At 35.0% G+C, this 25355-nt stretch overlaps 2 protein-coding genes and 1 long non-coding RNA gene across 4 annotated transcripts in view; 1 reads left to right on the top strand and 2 right to left on the bottom strand.

Annotated features, from left to right (window-relative positions):
* Positions 1–13876, bottom strand: part of LOC106109629 (homeobox protein PKNOX2-like) — a 32855-nt gene extending 18979 nt beyond the window's left edge. Inside the window, exon 1 of one of the 2 annotated variants that reach the window (XM_013291215.1) lies at positions 13543–13876. The gene's annotated coding sequence lies outside the window, so the exon portion shown is untranslated. The remainder of the gene's footprint in view (positions 1–13542) is intronic. The other variant, XM_013291214.1, reaches the window with a different exon arrangement.
* A 1189-nt stretch (positions 13877–15065) lies between these two features.
* On the top strand, positions 15066–24149 carry LOC106109624 (importin subunit alpha-1-like). The gene is given in 12 exon segments (XM_013291210.1): positions 15066–15248; positions 15662–15812; positions 16547–16694; positions 17505–17586; positions 18150–18367; positions 18708–18799; positions 19592–19679; positions 19681–19756; positions 20524–20717; positions 21187–21358; positions 22098–22199; positions 22921–24149. Coding segments are annotated over 12 exon segments (1518 nt in total). The 5' UTR covers positions 15066–15185; the 3' UTR covers positions 23053–24149.
* A 358-nt stretch (positions 24150–24507) lies between these two features.
* Positions 24508–25303, bottom strand: LOC106109597. Its single transcript, XR_001226021.1, has 2 exons — positions 25164–25303; positions 24508–24706 (listed from the first exon to the last, which is right to left on the bottom strand). It is a non-coding gene; the product is annotated as an uncharacterized LOC106109597 (long non-coding RNA).
* Between the last annotated feature and the right edge of the window lie 52 nt (positions 25304–25355).

Below are 25355 nucleotides of genomic sequence, written 5' to 3'. Positions count from 1 at the left end.
AAATCGACGGATTCATTTGCTTTTTTATCTTCCCCTCACTAAATTCGAGCGCACTCGAATTAAAAGCGCTCTTAAATGCAGGGAATACGATAATTAAAACAAAAAAAAAATTCATTGGACGCCATCGTTCTTTCGGTCGGTACGTTCGAAAACTCTCGACGTGCTACGTTGCCTTCGCAATTAGTTCAATTTCTGAACGGACGTCTGTTTTGCGAGAGCGAAATTCATTTTCGTCGACGAGTAGTTTTCGAGTGGTGATTAGGCTTTTATATTGGTTAAATAAACTGATGCTCGAATCTGCTAGGAGACAATTACGATATTGTTTTGTTTTTCAATTCAAGCAGCATTTGAAGCAATACATTAATGTTTTCTCTGCTATTTTACTGTCATTAGTTTTCAATATCGTGTTAATCATACTAATATAAATGCGAAAGTTTTCATGGATTGACATGGATTAACGGATTTCGGTGAAATTTGGTATAGACGTGGATAGTCTGGAAGAACACATAGGCTACTCGCTTTTGTTTTTTTAATTCTACGCGGACGTAGTCGCGGGCGAAAGCTATTAATATAAAATACAGGAGCTACATCACAGTTATAGACACACACTGTCAACTCTAAATTATATTATGTTTTTAAGATAAAAAAATTAAATCTAGATAAAAATATTATTTCAACTATGACAACGGTTCGTCAGTAAAACAGGCGAGCAGTATTTAGCTCACGCGCGACCTCTGCACTAAGTCCCTTTATCGTCGATTTATGCTAAGCGTTTGATTCGTATACGCGGCTGCACGGAGATGTGAACCTTTGCCTCATTGCGTCTCGCGACTCGCGGCTGCCATTGCCTCTCAACGGCGGGAATTTTTTTGCGCCAAATCAATCTCAACAGCTGCCAAAGTGACGTATTCATAGAGTCAATTGAGTGTTCCGATTGTCATTATTCGTGCGATAGACAGAAAGACTCGTAACAGACTTCTTTTGTCCTGCATAAAACCTAAATCGTTTCCGCCCTCATTACTTACCGTAACTGGGTGAAGTTAATCTATGACATATTTACTCTGTGCTAGGATTTCGACGGTTTGGTTTTATCTATGGCATGGAGGCTATGTTTACGGTTAATTAACATTTCTATAAGAATTAAGAAATTAATAAAGTACAATCTTACTAATATTACAAATGCGAAAGTTTGGATGAATGTTTGATAGAGTTTGTAGCCTAAACTGGTGACCTATTGATGTAGTTGATAGTCTGGAAGAACACATGGCTACTTTTTTGATTTTTTAAATTTACCACGGACGTCGCGGGTTATAGCTAGCTAGTAATTGGTTTAATCTAGCCACACTGTATAAAAACCACTACATTTACATTACTGATTTGTACAACCAATTATTTAAGAGTTACGTCAAAAGAAACTGTAAAATTGTAATAAGAAACAGTTGAATGCAGCACATCGGGGTGGGATGGCGCTGGCATTGCATGCTAATTGCACCAACCAACACCTACATATCGACGTAACAAATTTACGAACCCGTACCATCGTGATAACACAACTAGCTCATGATATCGCGGCCCTCTGTTAATTTATAAGAATCATCGTTTACTGCGGTACAAGTTATAAGCGGAAGCGGGCAATACCTATTTAATACTTATACCTATAGTATGTTAATAGTGATTTCTCCATTTGCAAAGCATTATGTATAGCAGAAAACATTATATGTATTTTCTGTTAAAACAACAGCAGTGGAAATTTACAAAAACACTCCCTCCCCATTGTTCTAGAACTAGATTGAAGTAATGATGTGAAACGTGTGAAAAACCATTCACAAAATATCAGCAGACTCAAGCGTCTATTGTCTAAAAGGCGACACATTCGGGGCATAATAGAATTGGCGGCGAATTCTAAATGTTGCTAATGCGTTTGAGAAAACGTGCCAAAATTTGGCTACGAGGCCTGGACCATTTCCATTTTTAGTGTTATCAATTCGACAACGAGATAATTAGCGTGAACGTCTCGTTAAACGCACAATGAAGTCACAATGTTGAAACAAGTGCAAACAAACTTAAATATGTTTTAATTCTAGATTCTACAAGCTAAGAAGCATCGTGGATTTTAATTGAACCATTTTTTAGAATATTATCCGTAGCTGAGGACGAACTTGTATGTAAAACACCAAAAAAATAATCACTGACAGTTCTTGAACATGACGGTAATTTTTTATCTTCCCATACCTTATGGATCTAATACTTCATTTTTAATTTAATTCATAAATCGCTAACCGCTCATAACTTGCATCAAATCGATGACTTCCTCTCATCGACCACACACGGCAACAAATTAAATCCAATTAGCGCGCCGAAACTCACTTATGGAAGTTTTAAAAGGTGTAAAATTGTGTTAATTACGACCAACAATGTTTGCTTAACATCCAGTTTGGAAGTCCGCTCTCCAAACACGATCGCCAACAGACTCGTTATGACTTCAATCATCATTCAATTGTTTCTGGCCAACTTTGTATTAATTTTTTTCGTCGGAAACAATACTTATTAACATAGTCTCACACTTACAAGTTGCATTGTCACGTACTAAATGCGAGGGAATCTCAGGTGAAGGGTAGTTAAAACATAACAGCTTATTGTTTGTTTTTATTTCGTAAGGCAAGTTTTTGTTATGTTGCACCTACGTTAAATTATTGCTGCCAACATTACGCAATACCACGCCAGTTGGAGATTTATTATCTATATATCTATACTATTATAATAAAGCGTAAACACACACTTCTTTGTTGCCTAAGATGTCAGCAATTACAAAATATTTTTGAATAGTTATTTTTTAATAAAAAGCCCTACGTCATGTTTTAGGCTATATATTTTCACGTCATTAAACTTAGGGCGTAAATGTTTTGGATAAAATCCCTAATGTGGGAAAGAGATCATAAGTTGCTGCCAACATTAAGGAAACAAGATTGCCAAGGTTTGACATGTCATGTCAGTTTGACATTAGCCATTGATAACTTGACAAATGTAAACAATAAAAAATGTTCATAATTTCATGCGGATGAAGCCGCATGGGAACAGCTAGTACTATTGTAAAGAGGAAGGATTTGATTGTCTGTTTGTATTAAGTAGGCTCGGAATAATAATCTTTTGGGTTTACCCAAGAGTATAATTTATCTATTTGTATTCTATAACTTAGGTATTCGTAATTATCAAAGATTTAATCAACTGCATTTTGTAATTGAATGACGTGGGCGGTCGTAATCAATTGAATTATCGGTTTAGGTTTTTCTATCACATAATTTTCAGCAAGGTTCTTTCATACTACAAGGCGACGCTAAAGCTAAACTATGACATGCAATATCTTACTCGTATCAAGAGTATACAATCATCTACTCATACAAAAAACCTTGTCCTGAACGAGAATTGTGACAAGGCGATGCTAGTATAGCATTTGATGTGACACAGTCTTTATGATTTATATCGCTTTAGCATTCGAAAACGTACGCAACGAGATGCCAAGAAAATACTCTCAACGTTTGTTTTCTTCGTAATTCGTAAAGGCATGTTTATGTACAGTAATGGATGAAGACAAGAAGTGCTGGTAGCAGCTCTCGAGTGTACTATAAAGATTATTTTTATTAAGTTGTAAATACAATACAAAAAAGTTAACCTACGTTGATTTTTCATATGCTACTCTTACATTTTTCATTGAATTAATTTGTTTTCTAGTATTTTTAATAACAGTAAGCTAATAATTTATTAAGCTAATATGTTAAAATCATAATTTTTTTATAAAGAAACATCATCATTATTATCATCAACTTGCCCTTATCCCTAATGGAGGATCGGCAGTATGTGCTGCTCTTCCATACATTTCTATCAGCCGTCATGTGAATCCACTCCTTTCTTAAGCATATCCTCTTTCACACAATTCATCCATACTTTCTTCTGTTTTCCTCTTTCTTTATAGCCATCCACATTCATTATTAATACTTTCTGGTTTATGTCCCTATCGTCGCATAACATGTCCACACCACGCAAACCTTTTGCTTCTCAATTTCTCCACCACCGGCGCTACTTTCAAACTTCCTCTAATATACACATTCTTAACTTTATCCATTCTTGTAGAAAATAAAGCAACTTACATCACCGTAAAAGTAATTACATTTAAAATGTAATTTATTTTCACATTTATTTTTCGAGCGGAAGTTATTATTTTGCGCTGGTAACACCACAAATTACAGATTAGGTAACTAATAACCACTTTCTGTCACTAATACCATATGAATTTATAATATAATGATATAATTATTTATGTAAAGTAATACCAGATGTAAAGATGTATAAATTAAAATTACACTTGAACTACATTTTCTACTATTCTGTTTCTTGATAATTTTCTATTAGTGAAACAGTACCTTCAGTACCTTTATAATCATCTGCCTGTCTTCCTTTAGTCATAAGGTCAGCATCAGGGCAACGTTTCGGTCATTCATAACAATAATGAGGAATGATTTCTATTTTTGTAGGTGTTGAAATAACTCAAAAACTACTGGGCCGATTTCAAAAATTCTTTCACCATTATAAAGCTACGTTATCAGTGAGTAACATAGGCTATGTTTAATATTTAATTTCCTGCGAACGAAGTCGCGAGCAACAGCTAGCGTGTCAATTTCCTTTTTAATACGTTAAGTGTTAACTCGCCAGTCTAGGGCACTTTTATAAGTAAGAGTAACGCACGAATGGGCCGGCTCGCCCGGTGTAATACCACGACCACATAGAAGACAGGCGTAAAGTAATTAGTAATTTCATCTATTTATCGACATTCCCTTCTACATTGAAAGAGCATTCTATGCGAGAGATATCGCAGGGTTTTACTAGTGCTTAATAGTTAGTTAAAATTTAATACAAAAATTATACATTTAATGATTTTTTAATTTATTCATTATGTGAACTTAATAATACGTTAGAAGTTGACCTCGGCGCCGCGGGTCCCGCATTCAATGCCGCCCTCGAGCGTTGTTAAACCATTTTTATAAAATTAGAATGGTCAAAGTTTTTAAAACATCTATTTTAATGTTCATATACCAAGTGCTGATAAGCTATCTTGAATATGAAACGAATATATGACTTACGTCAAAAAATATACTATTACTAGCTTTGGCCCGCGACTCCGTCCGCGTGGAATTAAAAAGTAAGTAGCCTATGTGTTCTTCCAGATTATATACTACATCTATGCCAAATTTCATCAAGATTAGTTTGGCCGTTTAGGTCAGAAAATATAACATCCATCCATCTAAACATTCTCATTTATAATTTTACTATTATTTTTCGACTTTTTACAATACTTCTAACTTATATCTCCGACTACTGAAAAAAATATGTCAAAAAAACTGTTAAGATTGAATTAAACTAGAAAATACCGTTATATTCGCAATTTTATATAGAATTGCTTTATAACTTAACAATTGTTATCCAAACTAGTTTGTACTACGGCTATTTTATCCTATGGTGAAAAAAAAAACTATTTTTCCAACTGTATACAAAAGACGAAAAGTTTTGCTGTTGACGCTACTCCGCGTGGACGATTTACGATGTTGTTTTGACGCAGAGCAAAGGATTGAAAAGCTCAGACGATGTTAATCTTGTTGATATAGCGCCGGAATAATTATTAAGAGAATAGGGAACATGAAAAATCAGCTATAACTGAAATAATCTTAATTGATTGGGTCAGAGATTAAGATGTCTATTCATTTATTTATCTAGAATGTAACTCAGAACTCTAACATAATGTTTAATTGCAGTACATCCCGTGGCTTTCAATGTCGATTTCGCAGAATATGGGCTAGGCTTTCAAATTAAAATAAAGCTAGAAGGAAATATTAATGTTGCATAAAAGACGCGCAGAAAACTGTCTTAGCTTCGACTTTGGCTTTCATTTCCTGTGATTACAAACCTGTCTATCATTTTTAATTTTACATTATTCTGCTAAATCCTTTGCTTGTACATCCGCAGGAACACGTAACCCGTCAACGTGTAAAGACGTACAAATTGAGCAACGCAAGTTGATTACCCGCGCGCATTTCCCTCGGGCGAGATTATATTTTAAGTCGCATACCACTCCCTCGCAACTGAGATTTGATTTGCGCATGTTACGAGTTTTGCAACTACCTTCAGTATTCACTTATAGATTTATGATTAAATCTTCAGTCGATTACCTGTTTGTTGGTACTTTTTGTATGAAAATGATTTAGCCAAGTGGTTCTTTTTTTCTTCAAATCAAAGATAGATGTTTTTTTTTTAAATTCTAAAGTCATCTATTACACTACTATTTTCATGTTATTTATCTCTCTATCATCAATATGAATAAAACAGTACTAAAGTTATAAATTTAAATGAAATAAACACTGGCAACGCAGAGTTCACATAGAAAAAGCATAGATATACAAATCGGTGTTTTCGTTCGGTAACCCTTCCAAAATTTATGGTAATATTCGTTAAATAATAGAGAAGGATCGTATTAAGAAACAAATTCTTGTTTCACTTCGCTAGCGGCGGGCGGGAGCGCGGGGGCGATCGGACGAGGCGTGGAAAGGGTAATTTTTGGCGAAGAGATGCGAAAACATCGACAGTCGACAGATTCATAATATATTTTTATGATTATTATATCAAATTCTTGATATAATTGTTTTGCCAAACTTGATATATTTTGTCACGTTGATGAAGGTTACAGGTTCTTATTATGTTAATTAAAAAAATTAAATATGTTAATTGTTAACAAATTATGATTTTTCGTTGATGTTTCATATCATTAGTTCTTAATTTGATTTACTTTAGGATATATTAATAGTATGAAAAGTGGTATAAAGATTAAAAAATATCGAAGTCTCTTGATAGATGCGTTATCGATACACCGGCTCATCCCTAGCAAAGGGTAGCATCGACATTTCCATGTAGGTCGCATAAAAATAACATTTTCGCTTGCCTCCCCAACAGCACATGTGTTCAAATATTGAGTTGCGCTGCACGCCGCCCGCCGCCGCCTCGGCCCGCCTGCGGAATAACAGATCGACTCTACTGTCTTAACATTTCTTACTATATTCACAAATATTATGGATAACCAAGACTGTGGCAACACTGGCAAAACAAACAACACTCTGAATTCTAAATTTAAATAAATAAATCAGCAAAATGGGATCTTTGAACACACTCAAAATCAATGCGATTTTTTCATACGGACATTATTTTTGCATTTTTTATTACAAGTGTGATATTTTCTTGCCGTTTTTTTTTTAATTTAAATTAATGGTATGTATATTTCCCTTCATGTGCACGTTTAGATCCTTATATTAAAATTCATTATCCATATTTTTGCAAGCGTCGGTAATGTTCTCAGAGGTTCATAAGAATGATATGAAAATACGACTTATTCATGGATCAGACAGCCTTTATCTTACCATATCGCGTTTTATACAATTTTTTAATCAATGTTCAAATAAACAACAAAAAGTATATTTCGCCTTAAAATTAATAATGCTATTGGAAATTGCGCTAATAGCCATTCAAAAAATGACGGAAAAACACATTTTTGAAAAATATCTATAATATTTTTTATGAGTCAAAAGAAAATGTAAAATACTTATAGAATCCGAGGATGTGATAAATTGTCTTCAAAGAAAAACTATAACTTAAGTGAGAGTCAGTAACTTGGCAAGTTTATTTAACTCAGCGACAAGATAAACTTGATATAGTTGAGACGATATCGGTTATGGCTTTACTGATAACTTAAATTAGGTTGTTTATTTTTGTACTTTAAGTTATAATCAGTAACTTGTTCTAAGTAAGATATAAGACGAAATATTAATTGTACAAATTACACAGGATATTGCCAGTTTCCAAAAATACAAATTATGTAAATTAACAAGTAAGGTATAAATCATTTCATTCTTAAGATCTCGTTCTTACTTAAAAAAATATAAGCAAAATTCAATTATTTTTATTGTCTTTTAAAACATTTACGAAGCTATCGCTTGGTGCAAAGCTTGAAAGGCGAAGTCAAATCGTCCGCAAAAGAAAACAAAAACATTTCAAAACTCAAACTCTACCCTCAGAGCGTCGAGTCAGCATCCCTTGCGATCCAATTTCAAATTTGAATTCGGAACTGCGAGCCGTCGCTTCCGGTGACGGAGGGAAAAAACAGCCTCCGTGTTTTCTGCCGTTTGCAATCTTTTATATTCAACCCACGTTGCCGATGTTGTTTTAATTTTTAATATGTCTAGTGGACTTAAAAAGGTTAATATCTAATACTACGAAGACTAGCTTTAAAAAATCTTCTAATAATAAACCGAACACTTTTAATCTAATCAGAATAGACAGATACAGCAATCCTATCTTAAAATAAAAATAATTTAATAATTACCTGTTGTAGGATAGCCGATATGTGACATATAAATGTCTTTACAAAAGGCATCCAGGTCGATTTCTTGCTTAAACCGGTAGTTGCCAAAAGTTCTTATTATTGATAACTTACTTACCTCTACCCTACTTTTAACCGACTTCAAAAAGGAGGAGGTTCTAAATTTGTACAAATGTTTTAACTGTTTGAATACAAGCAAATAATAGACGAGTTAACTTTTCACCTTGCATCTCCGATTGTGACAAAACCAAATATTGGAATTTATCCCATGCTGCGCATTACCATTCTTGTAACATATAAAGCTTAAAATAATATACTTAATAATGCGAATTACTTAGGTGTTTTAATTTATTTCTTTGTATCCTTATTTACCTTTTTATTGCCGTACACTAGAGAATAACTGGTACCTCATAATAAAGAATCCAATATTTCTATCCGCCATCTTAAAAAGAAAACCACTTCAAGTGTACTTCAATCCCAGTTCATACAAACTCGTAGTTTATACAGGGAGCAAAAAAGTTTCGATTGTCGCAAGTTTGCGTGGTCCGTTTTAATGATGCAACATTTGGTCATTTTCTTTTCTGTTTGCCTTTGACTCGGTCCAGTGACGTCTGGACAAAGGTCTTTTTCATTAGTCACTCTGTAACCACAATGGCCGTCCGTCGCATCTTAATAATGATCTACACTAGACTACAAAGTCCTATTCAAAATTCAACTTTAACTTTTTAAGCGTGCAAACTTGAAATTAGAAAAAAATTTCATGTCTCACCGTTGGAAAAACGGACTGAATTTTATATTTTAGACATCACAGAAAGTAATTTTACGATTCCACATAATGAAGTTGATGCAAATATTTTTCAAGTAAATTTTAATATTACATTTATTTCGACAATTGACACTACCACACTCAGAATCGCGATATGGACAATATCATAAATACAGTATTCATAACTTTGGCGAAGTTTTTAAAAAATATTGTATCGTAATACGGCTATTTTTTCATATTATCCTTAGACGATTCGGATTTCAAAAGATTTAAAAAAAAGTCATGAAGATTGTGTTTGCTTTTCTAAAAATAAATAAGACAGACCATAACTTGCGGTGTGGCGTTATTAAAATCTGTCCATAACTCCCGCGCGCCAATTATATCGCCGGCCGAGGCGTCACTTGTCTATAATGGTCTCTGTTCCCGCCTTTTTCGCTGTCAAAGTGCTTTTTTCGCAACAGAGCTGTGTAAAAATTCTCGATTTAGTTTTCTGCGTCTGTGACAAAAGCTTGGCTTTTGTATTCTAGGAATTTATTAAATGCTTTTTTTAGAAATTAACTGCAGTTAACTATCTTAAAAACTCGATATAATCGATAAACCATCTCTCATATATTCATCTTCATGTGAATGTACTTAATATTGGTTTATTTGTGCCTTCAGCTAAACCATAAACTATATTTCTATAAAAATATTTAATACGTGACTTCGCATTTTCTATTTGTATGTGCGTAGTTTATTTATCAATTGATCCATTCATACACCTGTGGTTTGCTAAACGACTTAGGTTCGTTGACACATAACGCCTAAAAGCATTAAGATTTGCCATTCAACCTTTTTAGATAGTTATTGTATTGTAACCAAAATATTGTACAAATGTGCCGGCTCGACCGAAGTGAAGACGCTTTTACATCTGTTTCGCCTAGTGATCGAGATGTCATAAACCAAATTTATTTCTCATCAGGTCTCTTCTTTAAAATTATCTGTGTGCATTCTTTTTTAAGCAAATCCTAGAATTCAGTATCAATGTGATATACCAAAATTCGTAATCTTCGATCGTTTATTTAGTAGAAACTGATTACGAATGAAATTGGGACTTTAAGCACAGTAAAGTAGTGGTTCAAGCTTTATATGTCAAAATAAAACAAAGCACTGTATTGTCAACTTCGGGGCCGCTATCGATCGTGGCAGACGTTCCTGAGCGCTGGATAGAATTTCGATGGGACCATTTAGTGTTGCCAACTATAAAATTTCCAATGCAAACTGTTTTGAAGCGCAGATAGATGCGGATTTTTTTTCGATTCAACTGGATTCTACCGCAAATTTTCAAGGAAGATTTCACAGATTCTGTAAAAAGAACCAATTTATATAACGTGTTTCAGGTAAAGAATCAAATGAAAGATGTAAAAAAACCTATTAACCGATGCGACGGTTTCTACTAACGAAGATGTCCCCCTCCCTTACAAAAATGTATTTGTAATTTTCAATAAGAACGCGGACATGTTAATGTCTCTCGATATAATATTACACGATAATGTGTATCTTTATGTGGCTACCTTGGTATGCATTATCGACATACCTTGTTTTATCTTGCTTGTCGCTTCCGGTCTTAATTCCGCCATGATAAGTAATTGAACTTCGTTAATTTCTTGAATAACAATCACGTAAATTATTAAGTAATCTGTTTTGATAGAAATTTTAAGAATACTGAAGTAAAATCTAATCGTTTTAATTTCATTTTTAATGGGTAAAAGGACTGATTTAATAACTACCTGATCTGCTAAAATTAATTCGGTCTTCAAAAAATATCACTTCGCATTTATTTATTAACATAATGCATATCAGAAATAAAAACAAAAAGCCTACAATAGGTATAGGTGAGCTCCGTATAGGCTAGATTTACTTCTTAAATATCTTAATTTACGGTGCGATAAGACATTGCAATGCCAAGGCACATACAGTGAAACATACAGATAGGTAGAAACCTTTAAAAACATCAAATTTCTTATGTCAATAATGGAGTTGGAGGAGATGGAGAGAGAGAGAGAGAGAATGGAGATGGAGTAAAATAGCATGACTAAAGTTTGTTCATCTTGATGGGGGTGTAAGGGCGACTGAACAATGTAGAGATCGGGCAGCGGTCTATTGTGTAAAACTTTGCACCGCGTCTGCCAACTCCGCACCCCCACAACAATGTTCATTATCCAATATATGAATATTTCTTTATCAAACTTCGATAGTAACAGGATAACTAAAACAAGCAACTATTAATTAAATAGCGATACAACTTGCTACCCATATGACACCCGTAGTTACGAATGTTCGCACTTTTCAAACTCTGCTACTGGGAGTGACATTCATTCTTAGAAAATATCTCACATACCCACGTAACGTTTACCAATTGGGCAAAAAGTTTACTTTATAAATCCTGCATAAGTTTTTCGAGTTTGTCGTGTTATTAAATATCTACGGAAATTCTGGAAGACTTGGATTAAAACATTGTCTCCGTCTTCCGAGAATGAGAAGGACGTTGAATGTTTTTATAAAAGTATGTCGCCAGTGGAAACCCAGTCGCATTACGACATTAAACTATTCAGTTTAAAAACACATCGATTACGTTACCTATAAAGTATCGATACATATAATTTTTGTCCATTAAGCAACGCGCCGCCCATACATCGGGCCTTATAAACGATTCCGTTGACGCAATCGTTTTTATAATGCTAACTGTAGACGATTCGCTTTCAACATTACAAGTAGCTCATAGCTTTCACGGGATGTGCGATTTTTTTTAATAGCAGGCAAAGGATTAAACATCTACATGATGATTACTACTTTTATAAAACAAGCTAGCAAATGCGACGTCACATTTTCGCAATAAACAAATGAACTGCAATAATGTTGCTCGTTTTTAGTAGATCTGTCTAGGGAGATTCAAGAATAAAGATAAGAAAAGGAAGATAGACTGTACTGCAGTACATTAAGAAGGCTAAACCCAAAAAAAAAAATTTTTTTTCTATTTGGACTAATAATTTAAAAAAGACAGTGGATTTTTTTAGATGCAGTAATATATCTGCATGATTTAAGACATTGAAAATGGCCCATGATCACACTGGAAACAGGTCACTAATAATTATGAATAACATGAAAAAACCCCTAAAGAAAAAAGTTTAAATAGATCTCAAAACCACATCTTGTATGAATGCACTAGATATTTTCATCAATAATTTTAGAAGACTCATCAAACATTGCTAAAGAGATAAACAATGTAAAGAATAATGAAAATCCTTCTGTTTCATGAATATAAACAGTAAACTACCCCCCAAGAGAAGTTAGTGCCTTCAATTACCTTATTGTGAATTTTCAGTGTTGAAATACCAGTACAAAAATATTTTCTTATAAGCATACTCTATACACACTTATTCCTATACATTAATATGTTTACACCCTAATAAATAATTATGTAATAATGATATTAAACAAAAAGACAGATTGAAGGCATTGTGGCATTTGCTATAAGTCAACCCCGGGGATGATCTGGGAAGCTTAGAGCTAAATTTAAGCTGAAACAAATATTTCAGCCTGAACAAGCTGTTAGTATAAAAGTAAATAATAATTATAGATTAATAATTAATAGAATAGAAATATCATTATCCAAATTTTTTTTCTGTACAAAATATAATATTGTTAAATGAGAAACTCATATGAAAAAAAAATGTTTTACAGCATTTTAATAAAATGGTCTGCACATTATATTTTATACCATTAATTGTTCAGAAAATAAAAATTTTACATCTCCGATTTTTTTTAAATATCGTTCTTTTCAAATGAACTTTAAATGAAACAAAACACGTAATAAACGTCGTGAGATATTAAACAAGTATTATTTGCAAACGAAAAAAAAACGCAACACTTTTTCGTTGACATTTCAAATATCATAAAAAAAGAAAGCTCAACGACTTCGAACCACGTGGAGCGCCAAGGTCGAATTTATGTTTTCAACTTGTCAAGCGCGGCGTGTGATAAATTAATTCCACGGGCTGTTATCGCCAGCTTGAAAACTCGATTCTCAACTTTACTGCGAACAACATAAGGTAAGCATTTCCTTGCGCATTCCCACCACGCATAGTCGCCAACCCAGGCAATATATCTTAGGCCGTGTACTGCCCGTGACAGTTCGTAAACAAACTGGAGCTACCGCAACAAAGAAAAACAATCCATTCCTTACAATAAATAGTGCATTTAATACACAACCGCACACAATACTGCTCCAAATTTACGCAGAAATCCTTTATCTTCATCTCTTTTTGTATCCAACATAGTTTTGTTATTATTCCATCATAGAATTATGTTCTGTACTTACCAGAGAAGCAACGAAGCACGAAATATATTGCAGAGTCATCTGTAATACATCTTGCACATATCGATCACAGTCTTGCAGTTCTCTTAAAAAACACTAAGTAAAAAAAGAGGTTAGCACCAAAAATCGAAGTCTCTCATGTATCGTCGATCACTTGTCACGAAATAATGTGCAGTTAACAATTGATTAACTACAAGCGTTACACTACGTGTAAGTAAATGTAATCAGTTCACTATGTGAATCACAATCAAAATAAAAATAGTCGAGCAGACGCTGCGTCGACGACCGCGCCACTGTCTGTCTGCCGTGCTGTCAATATTCGTCAAAACGAAAATGGCGACACCCTCGACAGAATACGATCAACGCCAGCCTGCTCTCTCGTCGCCTCTCCTTCTATCGCCTCCATTAGACAGGGACAGACAATCGACATGTTATCTTCAACCCGACCGGACTGATTTGTGATGTCACGCCCAGCGGCGTAACGTTTTGCGTAATTACATGTTCATGATAGTCTGTAAACTTGTTTTAATAACGTTAATTTACGATCGTTTCGTATGAGAGGTCGTCGCATGAAAGTGTCGGTCATATCATAGGTTAATTATAGTGTAATGCGCAATTTATTTAGGGTAATACGTCTCTGCGCATGTAGGCCCGTCCCACTACTCAATATCTGTCGTAAGAGCGCCTCCTACTTCTTATTTTACTCTCTATTTTTTTCATATGTTCTGACTCGACTGCATTAATTCAATGCTAGTATGCAGTCGCAATGCAGTTTGATTAATAATGAATCCACTCTAATAAGCTTTCCGTGGTCTGCCTTAAATACTATACAAAAGTCTGCTTTTAGCAGCTAAAACTTATTTGAAAATTTGTCACTTCTGAGCTTTTGAAACAGCCGTTGGTATCGTCCGTTTGAGGCTTTATTTTTATTGTGAGCATGTAAATCCCAGACTTTCTGAATTAATATCATACTATCTAGGATCAAGTCTACGTTTTAAGAAAATCTATCACGACTTCGAATTATTCAAGACCTATTTAGTCTTAATTAGGTCAATCAAAAGTTAATACTTACATAAATAAAATATATTCTAGAAAGTTATTTTTTAATCAATAAACTTGTTCTAACCCTTAGCCACGTTATATAATAGTGGAATTGCCTAAATCCTGTGTAAATTTATTTAAATAAGACACAAAACAATACTTAAAACATGTTAATTTTTAAATGGTGTAACAAAACGCGCGCGTTTCGTTCCATCAATTGTTACTGTCAATGTCAAAGTCAAACTTCAAAGAGCTAAAACTATACTCTTTGCTTTTCAATTATACTGCGAGGGTTTTAAAACCGGTTCCATTTTTTTAATTTCTAAGATTATCAATGCTAGATTTTATTTGGAAAAGAGTTATCGATTTGAGTGTAACTGTTTTTTACTAACATAATTATCGGCATTATTGTAAAATATTTCGGCAACAAAAACAAGCCCGACAATTTTTATAAATGACAACACTGATTTCAAATTTTGTTCGTTTCGTTTTGAATTCGAAACAAAGTTTTTGCAAGGTTCTTAAACTTGTGGTTAAATTTCGATTGGATTTTTTTTTGTAATTGAAGTAGTATAAGCAAAGGTTTTTGCAATTAATTCGTTAATATGACTGATAAAAGCCACAAGTCAAGACTTACATCTTACAAAAATGTTGCACAAGGAACAAATGTGAGTTTGCTTTTAAACACATGAGGTATTTTTTGTACGCATTTCCTTTCTCTGTTTATTCCAAACTTGTATTGAAATTATCCTAAAGATATGAGAGAAGATAAAATCAATTACTTTAAGGATATAGAACGTATGTCCAAACATATCTAAAGTTTTGGATTACGACAAAGCCTGCAGATTTAACTTGCACTAACTGCACTTGGTCTAAGTTAATTTCGGTACATAACTATCATTAAATGACATTAAAAACTTAAGTGTAAAAAGATATGCATTCTTTAGTCATTAATAGTACATAATTTTAAAGTACCCGCTTTATGATATTTTTATCAAACTATATGTTCTAGGGATATTTTACTAGTGTCTAGAACCTAGATACCTAGAGTCTATGTAGTCTAGAATGTTAAGTATTTCAGGAATTACGCCGAAAGAGAGCAGAACTTAGTGTCACCCTACGGAAGCAAGCTCGGGATGATCAACTCTTGAAGCGTAGAGCTCTCTCACCTGATGGCAGTGAAGATGTGCAGTCAGACACACCTATACCCACTCCGGAGGAGATTGTACAAGGTATTAGAAAATTCAAAGTACTCAGCTACTTGTGATTAAATACACTTTACCATGTAAGGCCCACCAACTTAATTGACTGGTTGATCGGATTATGGGTCTAACTAATTGTGGCAAGGCATGTAAAAACAAAATATATAAATAGGTAAACCGCACCTTACTGTATTATGCCAGTAAGTGGTGAACCATCACACATGGCACTACCCTAGTTTGGGCAACAGTCCCCTGCCCAAAGGGAAAATCAATAAAGGCATTATATATTTTTTTTAAATGCTTTATTCATGTATGTAATCAATAGATCGTACAGGATGTTGTCAGTGAAATAGACAAGCCTTTAACAAAGTAGACCACCTCTATATTCAATATCTTCTATGGCTGTTCCAGTGTGGCTTTATCCGCATGAAATTTCAAAATTCAAATGCACAAATGACAATTGCATCCTTGAGGTTGGCAGCAAATTTATGGTCTCTTTCCCACAATAGGACTTTTTTCCAAAATATTTACCTCCTAAGTGTAATGGCGTGAAAATATATAGCCTAAAGCGTGATGTAATTGTAGGGCTTTTTATTAAAAAAAAGATTTATTCAAAAATATGCTGTAATTACTAACATCTTAGGCAACAAAGAAGTGTGTGTTTACACTTTATTATAATAGTATAGATAAATTTCAATATAATTATGTACAGGTGGAACAACTCTTAAGAAATAAGTAGACTTAACTTGTAACATTATTCCTAGGTCTAAAATCAAGCAATGTAGCGGTGAAAGTAACATCAGCGCGGGCGGCGCGGCGCATCCTGTCCAAGGAGAAGAACCCACCGATCACTACCATGGTTAATGCTGGAGTTATCAAACCACTGGTCGAAGCTCTGGATAGAGATGACTGGTAAACTATTGACATTTAATTCACGTCACGTCCGTGTGGAATTAAAAAAAAACAAAAGTGAGAAGCCTATGTTTACTTCCAGACTATCCTCCACAATTATGCCAAATTTCATCAAGATCCATTCAGCTGTTTAGGCTACAAACTCTAACATACATCAATCCATCTAAACTTTCGCATTTATGATATTAGTAAGATTTAGTAAAGTACCAAGTTATTTTGGTAGCTATAATATATAACTGTGTAAAAATTTGCTTGTGGTTCCAGTATAGTATATAAGTAAGTGATGTTTTGGCTTATCAAAATTAATGTTTACTAAAAAACGTGACTCCAACAGTAAAATGTTAAACAGTTTAATGATGAATGGAAGGAAACATGAATAAATAAATATAATCCGATAATAATAATGAAGTAACAGCCCGTGTCAAGGTTCCTGAGGAGCCCTTGAGTTTAGTTACTCATAAACGAGATTTATGCTAAGCGCCATCTGAGCTCAGGCACTTCAAGCCAGGTGAAGCTGTAAATGTCTTTTCAAGGCAAATTATATAAAAATACAATTTCCTCAAAGGCCGGCAACGCATCTGTAGTTCCTCTGGTGTTGCGGATGTCCATAGGCGTCGTTGACCTTTTTGTTCCCGTTGCTAGTTTGCCCCCTTCTCATATAAAAAAAACTGGCAATTCAGTCTCAAAAAAGATAGATTTCTTAAACTAATCAACTAAATTTTCGTTCACAACTTTGTCTAGTTCAAAACTACAGACTAATTTAGTAGCTTAACTACTGGTCTATTACATTTCTAATTACCCCTTTCACAGTCAAGATTTGCAGTTTGAAGCGGCCTGGGCACTCACCAACATTGCATCAGGCACTCACGAGCAGACTATGGCTGTGGTTGATGTAAGTACATAGTTCTAGAATATTCTATATCATAGCAAAGTAGTTACCAGCCACATGAATTTGTCAAATGACTGGATCGTGCATAGATATCCAAAATTACATGTTTTTTTTTTTACAAAAAAGCGGGTAAACGAGTGGCGTGAACACCAAGGTGGTCAACGACGCCTGTGTGTTTTGTTAATGTGTTGTTTATCTTCAATCTATAGATGCACAGGAAGGTATTTCCTTCTATGCTTCCCTTCCTCTGACAAATCCATTTCCCCTTTTCTTTCCTTATAGAAGGTCTGAGTAGAGTCATTGTTATTTTCTTTTCTTAATCTATTTCAAGTTTTATTCTTTACTTCACTATTGAGGTGATTTGTAAAGATTTGGTATTTGAAAGGTTTTTGGTTGTTTTAATTCCCTTAAATGATGTATTTATAAATCAGTCTATTCTTCCATACCCAATAAAAATAGTCTATTTTGAAAGAATCTTTTTTTTCTATGTTTTTCCCTTAATTGTGCATTTAATAATTAAAAAATTACAATATGAAGGGTTAAAAATTTGTTGTAATTATTCCCAGGGTGGTGCGATCCCTAAATTAGTAGGCTTGCTAGCGCGGGGGGGCACTGTGGGCGAGCAGAGCGCGTGGGCGCTGGGCAACATCGCGGGCGACGGCGCCGCCACGCGCGACCTCGTGCTGTCCGCCGGCGCGCTGCCCACCCTGCTGCCGCTCCTCAACCCCACCACTCCGCCCTCGCAGCTCAGGACTGCCGTCTGGACTTACAGTAACTTCTGCAGGTACAAATAAGTACAGGGAAAAGTACAGTTGTGGAAATCTGCGGTGTGCTACCTATAGAAATTTCCTCTTGTTGCTTGCAAACGGCAAACTTTGCGTTTTATTTTACCATTTACCATTTTACCAATTGGTAATAGTGAGATGTGCAAATAAAGGGATAATAATTTAAAGATTGTATTACTTAAGTTTTTTCGTGCTAATTTAAAAGCTACCTTCTATTGGTTATTGTAATAAATCATCTCAATGTGTACAAAATGTTGAAATTACTCATTTTTACGAGGAAACACGGTCAGATTCAACAATTGTTCCAACCAAACCGTTAAAAATTGAAATTTGTTCCAGAAATAAGAATCCATTGGTAAAGTTTGAGTATGTTGCTCCAGCACTCACATACATGTCGAATCTTCTAGAAATATCGGATCAAGATGTACTCGGTAAGTATTTTAACATGATGGTTTCAAACACAACAAATGTTATTTTGTTGCCATGATATTGTTTTGAGTTGTTTCGGAGATACAGAGAAATACGTCTATCTATCCAGTCGGTGGCTCAGTGGTTTAAGCACTTGACTTGTAATCTACAGGTCTTGGGTTCGAATCCCGCCGCCATGTACCAATGTGATTTTCGATTTTTCGAATTTTCATATGTACATAATTTACCCGACGTTCTTACGGTGAAGGAAAACATCGTGATGCAACCTGCACATATCCGCGAAGAAATTCAAAGATATGTGTGAAGTCAACCAACCCGCACTTGGCCAGCGTGGTTGACTATGGCCTAGTCACCCTAACATTAGGGTAGGCTCCGAGCCCCTCGGTGGGGACATATAGTGAGCTGGTGATGATGATGGTGATGATCCAACCATTCAAACTGTTATTTCTTACTAATATTAAAGTTTATATGGCTGGATGGATACAGTACAGGCTGAACGGAACCATGAAATTTGATATAAAAAAAGACCATAGACTGGAAGAACACAGACTACTTTTGTTATTTTTAATTCTTTACCATTGGCGGCAGCTTACATTATATAGTACGAAGTATGATTGTCTACGGTATACACTACATATGTCGAATTCTTTCTTTGACGGATGATAGAGTGCTTTGGAGGACGAAAACCCGGTGCGCCGACCCTACGGGAGTAGGATAAGTCATTGGAGATGATGATGATGAATTGTTTCTTTTGTTAAGAATTTCGATACTTTAGCCACTGATTGTATAACTAGCGGACGCGTGCTGGGCGCTGTCGTACCTAACGGACGGGCCCAACGAGCGCATCGAGGCGGTGCAGAGCACGCCGCAGCTGCTGGCGCGCCCAGCACGCCTCGCCCGCCGTGCGCACGCCCGCCCTGCGCGCGCTCGGCAACATGCTCACCGGCTCCGACGAACAGGTACTTACCAAAATAAGGAATTTTCATGTTTTTTTTTTTAAATATTCTACTTGTTATAAAATAACCAGAAAAATTGACTCGATAATATTCAACTATTGAGCTAAAATAATAAAATAAAATTACAACCATTTTCGTGCGACTAAAAATAAGCCATAGTAGATGCCACTTGCTTCGACCAATAGCTTTGCGTTTTAGAACTTAGCGAGGGAATTAAAAAAAAAGACACCTTTTAATGATTGATTTTCGCCACTAAATCACTAAATCACACCAAAATATTAAAAAATATCTTTACAGGTATTTTTTATAGTAATAAAGAATGCTTAATCAAAGTTTGGTCCAATTTGGCGTCATATGCATATTGCCTATTGTATTAATAAGAAGGGAATTACACAATGTACAAGGCTGTTTCATACGTAAGGAATGGTCTGTCGAGATATGAGCATATCACCTGCAACGCATCTGCTGTTCTGGTATTGCAGACAACCATGGGCGTCGATGAACATCTCGGTTTTACCGCTGCTTACCTACCCCCTTTGTTATAAAAAAATATGAAGTGAAAAGATTTGTATGCATTGACATATATCAAAAACTACTGGGCCGATTTCAAAAATACTTTCATAGATAAAAAACACGTTATCACTGATTCATTTTTACGCGGACGAAGTCGCAAGCAACAGTTAGTCTCGTATAAAAAAGGGTACATCGCGTATTTCCGCACCTGTACATACAGTATTTAGGGTAGTGGTACTAACCAGACCTCCCCGCAGACGGACCGCTGCCTGGACGCGGGCGCGCTGGACTACTTGGCCGGGCTGCTGCGCTGCGGGAAGCCCTCGCTGATGAAGGAGGCGGCCTGGGCCGTCAGCAACGTGCTGGCCGGCACCCAGCAGCAGATCCAGCGCGCCGTCGACAAGGGCATCCTCTCACACCTCATGCACGTCCTCTCCTGTGATGATGTCAAGTGAGTATACCTTTAGAGCCCTTTAGTCCCCTTTTCTAATAAGAAATGAATGAAAAGGGAACATGGATTTGACGATTTAGGAGACGCATAGGAAATATTCTAATTATGTGTGTTTACTCCTCCTTCGATTAAGTATAGGCAATGCATCTGCGATTGCGAATGTCTTTGAGCAGCGGTTGTTTCGCCATTAAGGCGATATCAGGTGGCCGCTTGCTCGTTTGCTACCTTATAATATAAAAACAACAAAATCGGTCTCCCCTACCCCATAATAACGGCTGAAGACTGATAATAGAAGTATTACTATGGCGAACCTCAAAAATATTCCGAAAACATATAAATTTTTTGGACTTTTTAGCATAGACTGCTGCAATCTCGATGAAAGGCAGCCGTAGAAGATAATCTGGGAGAACAGATTACTTTTTTTTTCATTCCACGCAGATTTGTACTAGTTTTTTGTATAAATGTATAGATGTCAGAAGGAGGCGGCGTGGGCGGTGACGAATCTGTGCCTGGGGGGTTCCCCTGCGCAGCTGGACGCGCTGGTGGGTGTGGGCTTCCTGGAGCCGTTCTGCGCGCTGCTGGCTTCACCAGACCAGCGCGCTGTCACTGTCGTGCTGGACGGACTTACGCACTTCTTACAGGTACTTAGTAATATTATAAAGAGGAAAGATTTGTATTTGTGTATGTATTGAAATAACTCAAAAACTAATGGACAGATTTCAGAAATTCCAAACTTTTAATGCTATGTTATCGCTGAGTAACATAGGCTATGTTTTTACAATTTTTAATTACACGCGTACGAAGTCGCGGGCGACTACTTTATTTATAACTAGCTGTTCTCATGCGACTTCATCCGCATAGAATTACAAATATTTCATTTTATTGTTCACATTTGAAAAATTATCAATTGCAAATGTGAAAATGACCTTGCTTCCTTGATGTTGGCAGCAACTTATGGTCTCTTTCCTACATTAGAGTTTTTACCCAAAATATTTACCCCCTAAGTTTAATCGCGTGGAAATATATAGCCTAAAGCGTGACGTAAGTGTAGGGCTTTTTATTAAATAAGGAATTATTCAAAAATATGCTGTAATTGCTGACATCTTAGACAACAAAGAATTGTGTGTTTACGCTTTATTATAGTATAGGAGTACAATTAGGCTTTTAGAAACGTTTTAAAAAAACTATTTACTTTTTTAGGCTTGTAGAGTTTTTTATTTGAATCTTCCGTGATATACATATTTTGGTTGTTTTTTTTAAATTTCCGACTCTACGGAGGGTGGCGCTGCCAGCCTTTGTTGATATATGAAAAATATATAATGATTACTAGCAATAATTACTAATAATTATATATTAGTTAACAAACTGTATTATCTGTAGACTGCGGCCAAGTTCGGTCAGATAGAGCGACTCTGCCTGCAGCTGGAAGAGATCGGAGCATTAGATCGTATCGAGGCGTTGCAAGAACATGAAAACGAACAGGTATTTGACTATAATATAAAAAAAATGTGCACATTATTATTTTACATTTACATACATTTACGTGCACATTATTACCTTATGTTAATGAGAGCGTCGGTGGCTCAGAGGTTTATGCACTTGACTTGTAATCTTGTAGTCTTGGGTGCGAATCCCGCCATCTACCAATGTGATTTTCTAATTTAAATGTACATAATATACCCGACGTTTTTACGGTGAAGGAAAACATCGTGATGCCTGCACATATCGGTGAAGAAATTCAAAAATATGTTTAAAATCAACCCGCACTTGGCCAGCGTGGTTGACTATGGCCTAGTCACCCTAACTCAGGGCAGGCTCCGAGCCCCTTAGTGTGGATATATAGTGAGCTGGTGATGATGATGAACTTTGCGTTTAAATAATCTCTAAAAAAGTAGGGTCGATTTCACAGGACTATGAGAATACACATTGAAGTAGCTAACTTGCATACCAGTTACTGTCATATGTTAATGTGCAAGTTAGTGTTCTCTAGCTAGCACATATTATTTTGTGACAGCTATGTGCATTTAAGTTGGACTTCTTAGAGTTTCGAACTTTTAGAGAAGGTTTACATATAATTTTGCTGATATTTTACTGACATGTGTAAACGAACATACCAGTAACTGGTATGCAAGTGAAGCTTCCTCAGGCTTTGTTTCATATGACCTTTTACAATTTTCTTTAATAATATGTTTGCATATTTCAGATATTCAAGAAATGCTGCTTCATCCTGGACAACTACTTCATGGACCAGGAGGACCAGGTGGCACAGCCCCAACAGACGGATGAGGAGTTCCAATTCGGTTCCGGGGCTGATAATCGCAATTTCAACTTTTAAATAGTAAGAAATAATAGTAAATGTAATTAAAATCAAATTAAGAAAGTAAAATAAGATTGCATGTGAAAAAACTATAAAAATTTAGTAATTTGAGAATCTACTTTTTGTAATCCGTGAAAATAGAATATCACTATAAATTACTTTGGATTTGTAATCTAACAGTCTTAGAAATAGATGCCTTGTAAAGTTTAACGATTCCTTTAAACTATTCAAACGAAGCATAAAGAAAATTTGTACTAATATTTGCTTATACTCATTTAATTCCTAAATATTTCCTAACTTTATATCGTGTTTATTTGTAAGGCTGTAGCATTTATGTAAAATCTTAAGTAATAAATATTATAGACAATATGTATATCTAATGCTGTTTTACAATAGGCTTGTAATTTAGTTGAGTACCGTATTAAGCTTAAAACTGATCTGATTAACTAATTCTCTTCAGACAAGTTACTAAATTACTTACTCTACTTAATACTAGACTATTGTAAGCTATAAGGAAATCACTTAGTAACCTTTAAACACTAAGTATTCAATGTATTTCACGGGAGGCCTAATTTTATCATTTTTCTTTCCACCTTTGCAAGGTTGAGAAGAGAAAGTGAATTTTTTGAAGTACACAGGAAGGGGAAATATTCTATCTTTAAGTTCCCTCTGTCATGTAGGCGTTTTATATAGATTTTTATTAATAAGTTTACATGTTTACACTTTTTAACCCTTAATCAATTTTTGGGTAGTTATTTTCCTCTTGAGAGTAATGTACAATTTCTTATTTCTTTATCGGGAACTCTTAAATTAGTATGAATCTCAGGATTTACTTTAACCAATTTTTTCGAGCACAAAACCCATTTCAATAGAAACTATCACCAGTTAAAAATGATCTTGAAAAAACCCCTTGTTTTGGTTAAAACCTGTTTTTACGTAATATTAAATAGCCAGGGTTTGAAATTGTTATAAGATTTTGTTTGAAATCATTGTTTTAAATGTCTATTTGCTGCCTTCGACTGATTTAGAAGCTGGTCTTACATGTGATATTAAAATTCCTTTATTGTGTTAATGTTTTAGATGTAAATTTTTGATATTAAATGATTTAATAAAATTGGTTGTTTTTTTTATTTCTATCTTATTACTTCTGAGGGGATTAGAGCCCACCCCAAGGGTGACTAAGACCATAGTCAACCAAGCTGGCATACTGTGGATTGGTTAACATTTCTTTGATTTTCTTTGCTGATATGTGCAGATATCATTGTTTTCCTTCACCGTTACAATGTCGGATTATGTACAAGTGAAATTCTAAAATCACTTGGAATATGACAGTGTTCGAACCTGATTCCTGTAGATTACAAGTGCTTAAACTCCTGAGCTACAGATCTCTATGTATTTCAATAAGAACTCAATGTAATTTTCAAAAATATTGCAACACTGGTCATTTACAAACATTATTTGATAAAAAAAACATGTTTTTTACTATTTTCTATTGCTCATGTATCCTAAAAATAATTTGTCCTATCCAGAATATATAAAAGTACTGATTATTTCGATCTATAGCAGTTAGATTTTCCAGATTTTTCGTAATCCGACGTATCAGGAACCTTGTCCTCCCAGTCGTCCTCTAGTGCCGATTGGTCAACGTCGCCGATTACATATTTCTTATTTTCTATAAATAGGGAAACATTTTACTAATATAAATGTGAAAGCTTAGATGGATGTTAGATTTCATGGCGTAAACTGCTGAACGAATCTCGATGAAATTTGGCATACACATGAAAAATCTTTAAGAACACAGGCTACTTACTATTGTTTTTTTTTTAATTCCACATGGACAGAGGGTAATATTTTTTTTCTCGAAAACACGTGTATGAATTGCAAATTCAAGATACTGCATGTGTGACAGTAGTAGCAAACTTCTAAACAAATGGGAAATAATGTTTTCCCACATAGGATATGTTTAGACTGACTAGAGCAGATAAATATCTAAACTCCGGTAGATTATTTAATCTGCAGTGAAATCACTTGACATTGTAGATATGCAAACCACAAGCCACCAGAAATATCAAATAAAAAATTTCAATAAATGTTTTATGGTCATAATTTGAAATTTTAAAGATACTTACTTTTAACTTCTACAAATTCCGCCAATTCTCGATCATCCAGAATCAGATCTATGTCATCTATATCTTCTGTCGTCATTTTATTCATCGGAATAATCTAATTTGATTTTTTTCTACTTTTTAATTTTTAATTAATCCATTTTGTAAGGTGTTGGACGGTTACTTTCCCCCGTCCGGGGCTCTGGAGGTGTGGGG

Source organism: Papilio polytes, unplaced genomic scaffold (assembly GCF_000836215.1).
Source record: "Papilio polytes unplaced genomic scaffold, Ppol_1.0 DF821122.1, whole genome shotgun sequence".
NCBI lineage: Eukaryota > Metazoa > Arthropoda > Insecta > Lepidoptera > Papilionidae > Papilio > Papilio polytes.
This window is presented reverse-complemented; position numbering and strand designations above follow the sequence as displayed.